This window comes from Cibotium barometz, chromosome 6 (assembly GCF_041138505.1).
Source record: "Cibotium barometz isolate CiBa-2024 chromosome 6, ASM4113850v1, whole genome shotgun sequence".
In the NCBI taxonomy this organism is placed as follows: Eukaryota; Viridiplantae; Streptophyta; class Polypodiopsida; order Cyatheales; family Cibotiaceae; genus Cibotium; species Cibotium barometz.
In genome coordinates this window covers 29,450,637-29,464,491 of record NC_141051.1, presented here as the reverse complement: position 1 = coordinate 29,464,491, position 13,855 = coordinate 29,450,637, and the positions used below count along the sequence as shown (strand labels likewise).

The window sequence follows — 13,855 nt, the reverse complement described above, 5'->3', positions numbered from 1 at the left end:
CTAAATTGGGACATAAGGTGCTATTATAGTTCTAAGTGGTTAGTTGAGTTGAAATGGTGCCACAAATGTTGTACCCCCTATTTGGGGTGATGCTCGACAATGACTTTGTGGCCATCATGGTGGAATGTTGCTTTTCAAGCATCCATAATATGAACCATCCCGGCTTTCTTGTTCTCCACCTATAGGGGTGTAAGGTCATCTCTTCCTATAGGGGTGTAAGGTCATCTCTAAGGTATATTCTGGTGGTGTAAGGTCATCTCCAAAAGGTATATTTTAGTGGTTTAGAGGGTGACCCTCTTTTAGGCCAATCCATATCCTTGAACTTGAGAAGGAGAGACCTCTCTATTGTCAAGTCTTTTCTTGCTTGCAAGGCATCAATAAATGAGGTGCCAATGGTACCCATTTGCATACACGAAGTCTCACCATCCTCTTTTAGTGAGTTGCCTATTTGCAAACCCGTCACTCTCACGTGCAAAGCCCTAGATTAGTGATGCTTCTCTTTCCCTTGATGGTGTGGGCATTTGGGGTGTGGACTAGTTTCTATTTCTTTACAGCCTCCACCCATTTGGAGATTTCTACGACTTCCTCCATTATGGCATCTATTTCCTTCCAAAGCCTCACATGGAGCTCACATGTTTCTTTCAAATCCAAGATTGGCTTCATCCAACTCTCGGTGCAATGTGGCATTCTCCTCCTTGAATTGATGAAGTTACAATTTTAAGGCCCCCTTGTTTGATGGTTCATCCCACTGTTTTCCTCCATGGTTGTAATCTTGGCCTAGAGCCCCACAATTTCGGCCTCACAATAGTCCTCTTGGTAAGACAAGATCTCTTTCAGGGCCATGATTTCGTCAAGAGCAAGCACAGCCATGGAGTTTGGAGTTTTTCTTGTCCTATAAATTGGCAATGAAGGTCTCCATTTCAACCGCATTATCATTCAACTTCCCGCTCAGTCCATAACATGGGACATAGCATGTCATTGTGTGTGTGTGTGTGTGTGTGTGTGTGAGAGAGAGAGAGAGAGAGAGAGAGAGAGAGAGAGAGAGAGAGAGAGATCCTTGACTGTCTTTAAAAAAAAACAAGTGAAAAAGAGGGACAAATGCAAAGGAACGAAAAGGAGAAGATGTAAAATAAGGAAAACAAAGAAAAACCTTTGCAAAATCAAAATTTATCATTTTTGGGGGAAAATCGACGGAAAGAAAATTAGATAGGGTATGATCAAACTTTGATATTAATCCTTGACTGTGATTTTTTAGTTTTCTATTCTTATGGGTAAAATTAGGGAGCAAGTGTAGAAAGATAATAATTTCTAATGAGAGAGAGAGAGAGAGAGAGAGAGAGAGAGAGAGAGAGAGAGAGAGAGAGAGAGAGAGAGAGAGAGAGAGAGAGAGAGATGCTTTTAATGTCATAGGAACAATGCCAAGAGATCGATAGCAATCTATCCGAATATAGGATGTGTTGAATATCACCTCCATGAACTAACCACTTCTGCCACATTTGGGTGGCAGAAGGGTTAGCCCATTTTGGTTTATTTACCCACACACCCAAAAGAGAGAGAGAGAGAGAGAGAGAGAGAGAGAGAGAGAGAGAGAGAGAGAGAGAGATCCTTGACTGTAATTTTATGATTCTCTATGATGTTTAGGCTTTGAGATTAATCCTTGTTGTTGACTATGTTTTTTGTGGTTCAAATGAAACAAGGGAAAATCGGCATTGAGAGAGAGAGAGAGAGAGAGAGAGAGAGAGAGAGTCTACTAAATACCCAATGGGCCTATGAGATCGAAGTGATACAATAATGTCCATGGCATATCTCATGATGGAACATAAATAAAATAGAACAAAACAACACTCTCTCACCGGAGTGTGACAAAAATTTACATGGTGTTGAGAAATATAGTGCCATGGAGCACAAGATGTGGCAGCAGTGAGTGTCAACCTAGCATGCTACCACATGAGAAAGAAAGAGTAATCCCACATGAGCAAGCAAAGCCAATATGTACCTCCCTCATATAAAAGGGGTCATTTTCAAGCAATCAATCAAGAAAGCTATCTCAATTCTCTCAATCATCATAGCAAACTCCATAGCCATCTTTCTTGAGATACTCATGTTTCTAACATGGTATTAGAGCCATCTCTCTTCCCATAACTCACCTCAGTCCTAGTCCATCTCTACACACCCTCAGCTACTCATTTTTTAGTATCATTAAATAAATCTTATCCTCTTGCATAGTGTGTGTAGGAGATTGGAGCTCTGAGATCTCACTCTCTCCACCATTAATCAAGCCATCTTGGGGACATCTTCCCCAACCCTAGGTGAGCATGCACCTCAAGATCCTCCACTCAATTTGTGCACAATCATCAAGAAATTGCAAAAACTCAGCGTAAGCAAAAACCTGCAATTCTCTATTTGTGGTAGACATTATGTAAATTACTCTAAGAGGTGCAGAGACCATAGGCCAAGGACCCTACAACTCAAAGCTCTCGGCATTCCATCCATGGATTGAGGAGTTGCAATAGAAAAACAAGTCGCCTATGGTTGGTTAGATTTACACTGATTTGAAGAGTTGGAGTTGGAGTTGGTTGCTTGAGCCACTCCCTCTCATCAAGAGCAACATTGCCACATGCAAAAAAACCCATCAATCTCCACTCACATAAGCTCAATTTGAAGTTCCACTTCTTAGTCCTGTTAATTATAGTAGTTAAGGCTCAATCGGTGTTATTAATAGTCAATTGACTACTAGAAGCAAAAATTCAGGTTATAAATCATAAGTTAGGATAGCATTTGACACTCGCAAAACACTTACTCGCATTTAAATCACTTCATTGTCGCTTGATTTTGTACTTGAAAATATCGTGTATGATGCCAAGCTTATATGAGAGTAGACACTGGTTAATGAGTAGTACTCATTGCTAAGATCTCTTAGATGGCAGTAAGCACAATAAATCATGTTTAAAAGTTCACTGGAGAAGGGTTCCATACTTGGACTACACAAATGAAGTATCTTCAAAGCTATGGAAACTCATTAAAGTAAATGCACTTGTTAATCCTAATGATGAGTGGGTAGAAAAGATGAGCAAGCACTTTCACTCATCGGGTTATACTTAGGACCTCACCTTATCCATCACATAGACTCCAAGAAGCATGCTAAAGATGCGTAAGAAGAGTTAAGTGTTTGTGACTAAAGCCAAGAATCAAGAAATCTATCACAAAATACAATTCTATGGACTAGAAATGAATTTTAGTGAGTCACTAACATAACTTCTTAGTAAGATAAAAAACATAATGACATAACTAGATGGCATAGATGCCAAGATCGAAAATAAAGATACAGTAGCCATTCTTTTTAAAAGTATGCCAAAAGAGTACAGTGCATTGGTGACTACACTAAAAAAATTGCCAGAACCAATCTTTGAAGAATGTGTCTCCTCTCTTCTCGAAGAAGAAAAGGAGCTAAAGCAAGGAAACACAACTGTGAAACAAGCACTCCTCTACAAAACAACCAAGAAATGCTTCGACTATGGAAGGATGGGACATTACCAAAGAGAATGTAAACTCAAGTACAAGCCAAAGTGTGACCATTGCAAGAAGCTAGGACACAAAGAAGAGTGCAAATTCAAGAACCAAGAGACCAACTACATAAAGTCTTCATTGATCTAAGAGGAGATTCCTAACAGACTCTTCTAAGAGCTACATCAACAACAACTCACTATCTAAGGTTGTATTTTTTTATCTCAAATGCTGTAAACGTCACCAAATGAGTAGACCTAAATTCTATTGTTTCCACATTTTCAAGCAATCAATCTCAAGTCTTTCTATGAGTACAAGTCTCAATCTAGTAACCTAACTGAACTTGAGTCCAAACCTTCATTAGCACTTTCTTTGCATTCTCTCAATCATCATAGCTCACTCCATAGCCATGTTGCTTGAGATACTCATGTTTTAACACATGGAAATCACATCATGGAATATAAGGAACATGAAACATGACGGACTCTCCCATTTATTAAGCATAGGGCTAATGAGTAGCCACCTTAGCTATGTCACATGGAAAGAGGGTGGAGCACATCCTGGAGATGGAGTTGATCAGTGAATCATGTCTATCATCTTGGAGTGTCATGGGCATCGAGCGTGCTTGAGTGCACATGCTTGGTCCAAGATATCTCCTCTCAAGTGAGATGGGTCCTCGATAACCTGAGGTGGGTCCACTGGATCCACTATGCGGGTATCCTCCTCCTAGGTCTAGAAGTTGGTGATGGTTGGTTGGGGGGAGAGAGAGAGAGAGGGTTTTCCTCATTTTCTAATACTCAATTTGCAATTGGGTGGTTTTTGAAAGGGTTTTTGAGAGAGAGAGAGAGAGACTAATTTCTTTGTTTTGGAAGAAAGGCATACACAAATGCACACTTTCTTGTATTTACTGAGAAATGATATTAGAGAGAGGGAAGGTGCACGGGGGGGTAGAGGGGGGGAGGAGGGGATCTCTTAGGCCTATCTTCTAGAATACATTGAACATGATGAGAACGACACCATTACCTTGAACTTTGAAGGCACTTTTAGATAATTATAGCACCTACATGTTTTTAATATGAATATGATGACAAGGAGGCATGTATGTGCTTTTCATTAAAAGTACAAGAATTTCTTACATACAGAACAAAGTACTATTTGCCTAAGTTTACACGACCAATCATTATATACCTTCATAAGATTAGAATACAACCAACTAAATTGTAACAAAGCTAGGAAGCATGCTTCCCTAAAAATGTTTCGCAAAGGATACTTTGACATGGAGAAAGAAAAATCTTAAAATTTGAGTTTCAATTGATGATCTATATATATATATATATATATATATATATATATATATATATATATATATAGAGAGAGAGAGAGAGAGAGAGAGAGAGAGAGAGAGAGACTCAGTAAGCAAAGCAATACTTATGTTCTCATCTGCACTTATCTACAGACAATATCCAAGAGAGCAGAAACTACAAAATTTGGAGAGAGAATATTCAAGAGAGCAGAAACTACGTCGTCTTGGAGGTGGTAATGAAAACAATCCACGACTGACAATGCTCACTTAGTAATGGCAATGGTTCAAGGGCACGACCGCAGTTGAATTGTCATGGCCTATTGTAATACCAACAACCACGTTGAAAACACAAACAAATTGATCAAAGGACTACAGGTAAAACAAGCATTAAAGCGTTGAGATACTGATGATGACATGTGAGCCCCCTGGTGGAGGTTTTTCTTTTCATCTCTCGGGACCCCTCATCTACAACATCAAGAGACACCACCCTTATTTTGTGATATTTAACACTCCGCAAGATCCTTGATGCATAATAGAAGAGAATTACTTCCAAGGTCAAACTTCCATGTCAATAAACTTTCAACTTTTTCTACACCAATCAGAAGTTAGGTGTTAAAGCATCTAGAACATTTGCACAGGCCCCACGTGGTCATGTAGAGATGTATGCAGACTGATTTTTGGATACCTAAATAAACTTGCACGAGCTTGTGCACACACCCACACACGCATTCAAAACGTTAGATCCCTTGTGATGCGCCAATGAAGTCACAATTGAAAAACATAAGTCAATTAAATATGCATGCATACACTGAAGTCTCGTCTCCTACCATATGCAGCAAGAATCAAATCCGAGAGTGAATCAAAGTAAGAAAATACTGCCTTCCAAGTAAAATAGCACCCAGTATCATTCATTATGACAAGACAAAAAAAAATCTATATAGCAAATGGGCAAACTAGATTTTCTCGTATCAGAAAATGTCAGATGCCTTGTGATGCACCAATGAAGTCACACCTTGCAATGATCAATCAAACATGCGTGCATACATTGAGGTCTCGTCTCCTGCCATATGCAGCAAGAATCAAATCCAACAGTGAACCAAAGCAAGAAAATACTGCCTTCCAAGTAAAATAGCACCCAGTATCATTCATTATGACATGACATAAAGTTTCTACAGAGAAAATGGGCAAACTAGATTTTCTTGTATATTGGCATGCCACTGACTTACAGTACAATCTGAATGCTCACAGGAAACACTAAGATAGCACACCCCTTTCGTAGTAGTACTTCTCCAAGGAGCTCTTAAATTGGCTTTATTTTGAAGTGCAAGCCAATAAGGGAGAAGACAAAGCATTTCAGATCCTGTGTACATATCAACAACACTCAAAACATAGCAAGGAACGCATGCAGACATCCTTATAGAAGGGAACACCTGAGCTCAAATTAACAAATTTTGAAAACAGACTTCAGTAGTTCATACAGTCATTTACCTGCACCAGATAATAGAAGATGCGAAGGCCCTCAGGATCCTTGCTGCTTTGAACATCAAGAAGGGAACCGATTTTCGACGTGGTAAAAGAAATGTGCTCGTTTCCCATCACAATTTCAAGCTCTTGGCAACCAACTCTGTCTGGCTCAGGCCAATTGTTATCATCTTCTTTCATAATCTGAAACACACACAAACCAGTGCCATTTTGAATCTCACATAATGGGCCTCCAAGACTTGTACAACTGCAGATAGCACATGACACATATACCAGGCAGTACCAAAATGGTCTCTCTTTGAAAGATCAAGGTAACATGAATGACTTTGACACTCCATGAACACAAAAAAGGCTTTAAAAAGAGTTGAGCAACACGATTGGAGACCCCCTTTTGAGAAAAAGCAGTCCTTATTGTACCTACTAGTTGCCATACTTTCAGATAAACTATCCAAACTTACAAAGAAACTACCCAAAATTGCCATACGTGCAAAACCTTTCAAAACGATGAAACGACGAAACATTTCTGGTGACCATGTTCCACAATGATAGTATGTTGGAACAGCAGCTTCGGTTCTCATATATGCAGCTATGTGGATTGTTTAGACAAGTATGAACATGACTCCAGCTTTTTTTCCCACCCACCCTCCCTTCACAAGACCTTGTGAACCCTTGAGATGGCAAACTTGCTTGAGATGGCTGAGAAGCACGTGAAGATCCCAAGACTTCCCATGTTCCCAGTGGACCGACAGTTGGACGGGAACAACTACGGCATATGGAAGGTAATGATGGAGTCCGTTTTGAAGTCTTATGACTTGGCTGATTTCATTGTTGTTGGGGTTCCACGGTCGGAGTTGGAAGACAGGGAGTTACCCTCTATACGGAAGGAACAGGAAGCTCAGGCACAGTTATGGGATCGTGTCAATGCCCGCGTCCGTTCTTTCATCTTCCTAAATTGCACACCACAAATGATCAATCACATAAAGCATATGACGCTGGCCAGAGGGATTTGGCAACATTTGGCTTCTCTGTACAACAAGGTTGAAGACTTAGAAGGATTAGGGTTAGGGTTTTCACTAGCTCAAACAGGCGTGGAAACAAAGAGATGAAGGAACACGACTCCCAATATGCTTCAATGAATGAAAAAGTGAAGTACAAGCCACATGATAGTGACCCCTAAAGGATAAGTGTTCACATGACCGGCCATAAATGTGCCGGGTGGACCAAAACACTTATAAACTGCATATAAGTGAAAATGAACTAAACTGGGGGAAAAAACCTCCACTAACTGAAGTAAAAAGTGCCCCAGTAACCTACTGATGATCACTGAAGACTTAGAAGGATTAGGGTTAGGGTTTTCACTAGCTCAAACAGGCGTGGAAACAAAGAGATGAAGGAACACGACTCCCAATATGCTTCAATGAATGAAAAAGTGAAGTACAAGCCACATGATAGTGACCCCTAAAGGATAAGTGTTCACATGACCGGCCATAAATGTGCCGGGTGGACCAAAACACTTATAAATTGCATATAAGTGAAAATGAACTAAACTGGGGGAAAAAACCTCCACTAACTGAAGTAAAAAGTGCCCCAGTAACCTACTGATGATCACTAGCACTCCTGTGGGTGCATACACAGCATAAAACCCAACAAACCCCCCTGGAGTGATATGTGATCACTGTACATCATCCACCAAAAGGAAACAAATTCAAAGCATTGCGGAATGCTTCAAATTTCGGACGTGGTAATGCTTTGGTGAAGATGTCTGCCACATTCTGATCTGCAGGACAGTAGATCAGACTGATATCTCCTGCCTGGAGTCTCTCCCGAACAAAATGATAGTGAATCTCAATGTGTTTCGTGCGAGCATGAAACACAGGATTCCTGGCCACAGCAATGGCACTCTGACTATCAGTATAGATAGGTGTAGGCTCCTCCACTGAAATATCCATATCAGTCATAAGACGACGCAGCCAAACACACTCAACAGTAGTAGTGTAGGCTGCTCTGTACTCTGCCTCACAAGATGAAGTGGCCACTGTGGTCTGTTTCTTGCTTAGCCAAGAAATGCATGAAGCGCCAAGAAAGAAACAATTCCCACTAGTGGAATGTCTGGTATCAAAATCACCAGCCCAATCTGAATCACTGTAAGCATGTAACTGCATGTCACCCCCCTCAGGATAAAGCAACCCAAGAGACAAGGTACCCTGCAAATAACGGAATACACGCTTCACAGCTTGCCAATGTGACAACCGTGGGCTGTGCATGAATCTGCTCAACTGAGAGACTGCATACTGAATATCTGGCCTTGTATTACACAAGTATATGAGGCACCCAACAGCCTGAGCATATGTAGTGGCATCAAAGGAAACACTGTCATCTTGTAGTGACAGTTTCATCCCAGGCTCCATAGGAGTACTAATAGGCTTGCAATCCTGAAATTTAAACTTCTCCAGAAGTTTAGCAACATAACGTGATTGCAACAACCCAATGCCTCTGTTATCCTGCACAAACTGTATGCCCAAATAGTAATGTACAAGGCCCAAGTCAGACATGTCAAATGTCTGTTGCAGTATCTCTTTAAATGCTGCAATTTTGTCATCATTTGATCCCATGAGCAAGAGATCATCCACATAAAGACTGATGACCAGCAGATCTGTCTCTTCTTTCTTCACATACAAAGTGGTCTCTGATGGACTGTTCACAAATCCCTGAGTGAGTAGAAAAGCATCTATTTTTGCATACCAAGCTCGTGGAGCTTGTTTTAAACCATACAAGGCCTTTTTCAGCCTGCATACTTTCCCCTCATGACCATGTTCTGCAAATCCCATGGGCTGAAATACATAAACTTCCTCCTCGAGGTCCCCATGTAGGAATGCAGTCTTTATGTCCAACTGGTGAACAACCCAACCACGATGTGCAGCCAATGCAATGACACACCTAAGTGTCGACATACGGGATGTAGGAGCAAATGTCTCCTCATAATCAATGCCCTTCTTCTGTGCATAGCCCTTTGCAACTAGACGGGCTTTGTACCTGTCAATGGATCCATCTGCATGTCTTTTCAACTTGTAGACCCATTTAGTACCAATGGCTTTCTTGCCTTTGGGCAGATCAACCAAATCCCATGTTTGATTCTTTTTAATAGAATCAATCTCATCCTGCATGGCTTTGTTCCAATGCACATTATCTCGTGCATCCACAAACGAATCAGGCTCATCATCATCCTGTAAACTGGCTGCCATAACCAGATTCAAATCCATGATGTGTGCATGCTCATTGGTCCTTGTCTCCCTACGAGTACGACCAGCAAGAGGACCCTCTAAATGGCTGTCCTGTAGTGTCCTCAAATACCATCTAGGTATATGTCTGACTTGTGGTGCCTGCTGTCCCATATTTGGTTCAGCTTCTGGCTCATTTGGCTGCTGAATTTCTGCACCACCTACATCATTTGCTGGCTGTCCATTACCCTCATGAGTTGGATCACCAACTGTGGAATGAAACTCCATGGGTAGAAGACCTTCAAATACATCATTTTCAGCCTGATTTGCCTCATAACCAGCCATGGATAATTCTGATTTTTCATCAAAAATCACATCCCGGCTGATAAATATCTTCCTGGATAGTGGGTCATATAACCTGTAGCCCTTGCTTTCACGGCTATACCCAACAAAAATGCATTTTGTGGCTTTATCATCAAGCTTCCTCCTCAACTCTTTGGGTATGTGTGCATATGCAAGGCACCCAAAGATACGAAAATGCGATACAGAAGGCTTGCGGCCATGCCAAGCCTCAAAAGGAGTAATAGAAACCAATGCCTTTGTGGGACATCGATTCAAAATATGACAAGCACACATTACTGCTTCCACCCAAAAGATATGTGGTAGTCTTTTTGCCTTTAGCATACATCTGGCCATCTCCATGAGTGACCGATTTTTCCTTTCTGCAACCCCATTCTGCTGTGGAGTGTAAGGAGTAGTATACTGATGTTTTATACCTCTACTCCCAAGAAAAGAATTCAGCACATGTGACATATATTCCCCCCCTCGGTCAGAACGGAGAGTCTTCACCTTGCATCCAGACTCTGTCTCAGCAAGTGCTATAAAGGCCAAAAATGCATCATATACCTGTGATTTCTGTGTCAAAGGATAGACCCAGCATATACGAGAGAAGTCATCAATAAATGTTGCAAAATAAAAGCAACCACCTAATGACTTCGTCTGCATGGGACCACAAAGATCACTGTGTATAAGTTGCAACTTTGCAGTTGCTCTTAGAGCCTGATCACGTGGGAAGGAAAACCTGTGCATTTTTCCCAAAATACATCCTTCACAAATGTGATCTGGAGGCTTCTCCATGAGAGGTAGATCTGTAAACATATTATGTCGCTGCATAAGCATAAGACTACCAAAATTTACATGCCCCATGCGAGCATGCCATAACTCCGCATCAACCATAGCTGAAGTAAGAGTGAATGCATGATAAGCAGACTGATCCACTGGCTGAAATGCATCCAACTCATAAAGTCCATGACATAATGTACCAGTAAGCATCAAGGTCAAGGCATTTGCTTTGTCTCTGACCATGCATTTATCATCATCAAAGTGGACTTGCATTCCACAATGTGCTAAAGAAGAAATGGACAACAAATTCTTCTTTATCCCTGGTACATATAAGGCATCTGTAAGGCGGAGAATGGAGCCATCAATGGCTGTAAGCTGAATCTCCCCAATGCCACACACTGGATATGAAGCATTGTTGGCACACTGAACAGTTTTGCCAACAGGGGCAGGGCCAACATGACTAAACAAATCCCTGCGAGATGTGATATGCTTTGAGGCACCACTATCAAAATACCAAGTACATGCATGCTCTGTGATACTGAGTGCCTGTGAAGACCAAGAGGCATCATAGCTGCATGTATAGAAACAGTAATCCCTGTCCTCAACAAAAGAAGCAGTCTCTGGAGGAGCTTTAGGAGCATCATTAACAGACATCCCAGCTTCCTTTGCCTTCTCTTTGGCAATCCTCTTCCTACATTCCGTGATGTAGTGACCTGGCTTCTTACAATAATGACATTTGCCCTTCTTCTTGGGCTGTCCATCACTTTTCTTGGTATCCTGTGAAGAACCACCATCACCTGAATTTTGATTTGCACTCTTTGGCTGAGATTTCCCTTTCCCCTTTTGACCTGTAGTAAATGCTTGTTCAGCATTTGTGTTCATATTCATATTCTTCCTCATTTGCTCCTCTTGTAATAAGAGAGCAACAAGTTCCTGATACTTGAGGGGTTCAACAGCATTCCTCATGCTGAGGTTCAAAGAGGTATGGAAAGCCAAGTAAGATCTTGGCAAAGAGTGCAAGATGGTGGACACAAGCTGTGTCTCAGGAATAATCTCATCCACATTGATGAGTTGCTCTCTCAAATCCTGCAGCTTGTTCAAGTGGCTAGACATATCATCTCCTTCATTCATTTTCTGATTTTCCAGCTCTCTTTTCAAAAATGAGATCCTAGCCTCATTACGAGCAGCATACATTTGCTCCAAAGTCACCCATGCATTCTGTGAAGAGCCAGCTGACCGAATATGAGGTATAATGGACCTCTGAACTGACAATGCAATGAGTGACAATGCTTGTGCATCCCTGGCATCCCATGTCTTTTGAGCATTTGTTCTCTGAACAGGCAATGGCTGTCCTGGAGCCTGTACCTGTTGTCCTCGTCCACGAGCACCCCCTTGGGGAGGAGTCTCTGGAGCCAATGGACCTGGACGTGGTTCATCACCACTAACGAAATCCCAAAGACCTTTTGCCACAAGCACATTTTTCAGCATAAAACTCCACAAGGAGTAGTTCGTGCCATCCAATTTGTCTTCCTTAGACAAATATGTGAATACATCACTTTGCTGTTGATTTGCCATTATGCTTTACGCACAATGTTGTACCTGTTTACCAAAAAACCCAAAAGCAAAAACTGTTGGGTTTTACACGTCTGTATGCACCCACGGGAGTGCTAGTGATCAGTCTAGGACCACTGGTAGGACCACTGGGGCACTTTTTACTTCAGTTAGTGGAGGTTTTTTCCCCCAGTTCACTCTAGTTCAGTTTATTAGTTATTTGGTCCACCCGGCACACTTATGGCCGGCCCATGTGAACCCTTATCTTTTAGGGTCACCTTTATGTGGTGGGATTGTACCTCATTTTTAGTATAGAATCATAGGAGCTGCACGACTCACTCTCTCTCTCACTGTGTGTGTGTTTGCTCTACTGTGTGCTAACCCTAATCCTTTCCCGGACCTTCATTTGGTATCAGAGCCTGGAGAGTACCCGTCGTCAGTTGCTGCTGCAGCCCGCCATCAGAGAGAGCTGCCCGTACTGCTGCTGTGTCTGCCCGTACTGCCTGACAGCAGCCCGTACTGTTGCTACAGCTCTGCCCTTGACCAGAAGTCGCCGCCGCCAGCAACTCAGCAGACCAGGCCACCGCCTGTTGCTGTCTCCAGGCGCCGTACAGTCGCCGCCCTCCTGCATACTCTACGCTGCCCTCCTGCAGCTTTGCGCCGTACAACTGCTCCAGCTCCAGCTGCTACAGCTCAGCTCGACGTTCAGCCAAGCCAGCTGTCTGTCATCAGCACCTGCATATGTACCTGTAAGTGAATCTTCAGTTTGGGTTTTCCTTCTGTAGATTGTCTCTGCAGGCATTGGCAGAACATTTGGGTGCAGGTATTTGCAAAGCAGTTGGGTGCAGCATTTTTTTGGGCATTTCCAGGGTTTACTTGCTGCAAGGTTGGTCAGTTGGTGCATTGAAAGCACATTCAAAGGACACAGCTTGCAGGCAATTTTTGAGGGTTTTTGTTCTTTGCACACAGGTTGATACTCTTGTAGAGTATTTTTTTCTGCTTGGAAGTCTGCCAGCAGAGTTTGTACACATTTGGGCATTTGCAGGCATTTGTTCTGCATACAATGGCTGCTCCAGGGAATGATGTGTTCACTTTTGTGTCCAAAGAGGACAAGCTTGATGGGACAAACTATTCCTTGTGGAGTTTCATGCTGAAGAATGTGTTGGTCGCCAAGAATCTTTGGGATTATGTCAGTGGGGACGAGGCACGTCCAGTTCCTATTGCCCCAGAGACTCCTCCGCAGGGGGGTGCTCGTGGGAGAGGAGTACAGGTGCAGGTAGCCCCAGTTCAAAGGACAAACGCCCAAAAGGCTTGGGATTCGAGGGATGCACAGGCACTCTCATTGATTGCTTTGTCGGTCCAACGTTCCATTATTCCTCATATCCGGTCTGCGGGTACATCGAGGATAGCGTGGACGACATTGGAACATATGTATGCAGCCAGGAATGAGGCTCGTATATCCTTCTTAAAGAAGGAATTGGAGAATGTCAAGATGCATGAAAGAGAGGAAATGAGTTCACATGTGAACAAAATACAGGATTTGCGTGAGCAACTCATCAATGTAGATGAGATTATGTCAGATGCACAGATAGTCTCAAGGACTATGGATTCTTTGCCACCATCCTACCTCTCTTTTCATACTTCTCTTTCTCTTTCCATGCGACATGCCCGGGAA

At 42.3% G+C, this 13,855-nt stretch overlaps 1 protein-coding gene across 1 annotated transcript in view; it reads right to left on the bottom strand.

Annotated features, from left to right (window-relative positions):
* Window positions 1-5,899: 5,899 nt before the first annotated feature.
* The window catches only part of LOC147637612 (protein mago nashi homolog 2-like), a 60,790-nt gene continuing 52,834 nt past the window's right edge, over window positions 5,900-13,855 (bottom strand). The window contains exons 2-3 of the mRNA XM_086799434.1: window positions 6,296-6,472; window positions 5,900-6,167 (exon numbers count right to left, since the gene is read on the bottom strand). Of these exons, the coding sequence (XP_086655560.1) occupies window positions 6,108-6,167; window positions 6,296-6,472 (237 nt within the window). The 3' untranslated portion in view covers window positions 5,900-6,107. The remainder of the gene's footprint in view (window positions 6,168-6,295; window positions 6,473-13,855) is intronic.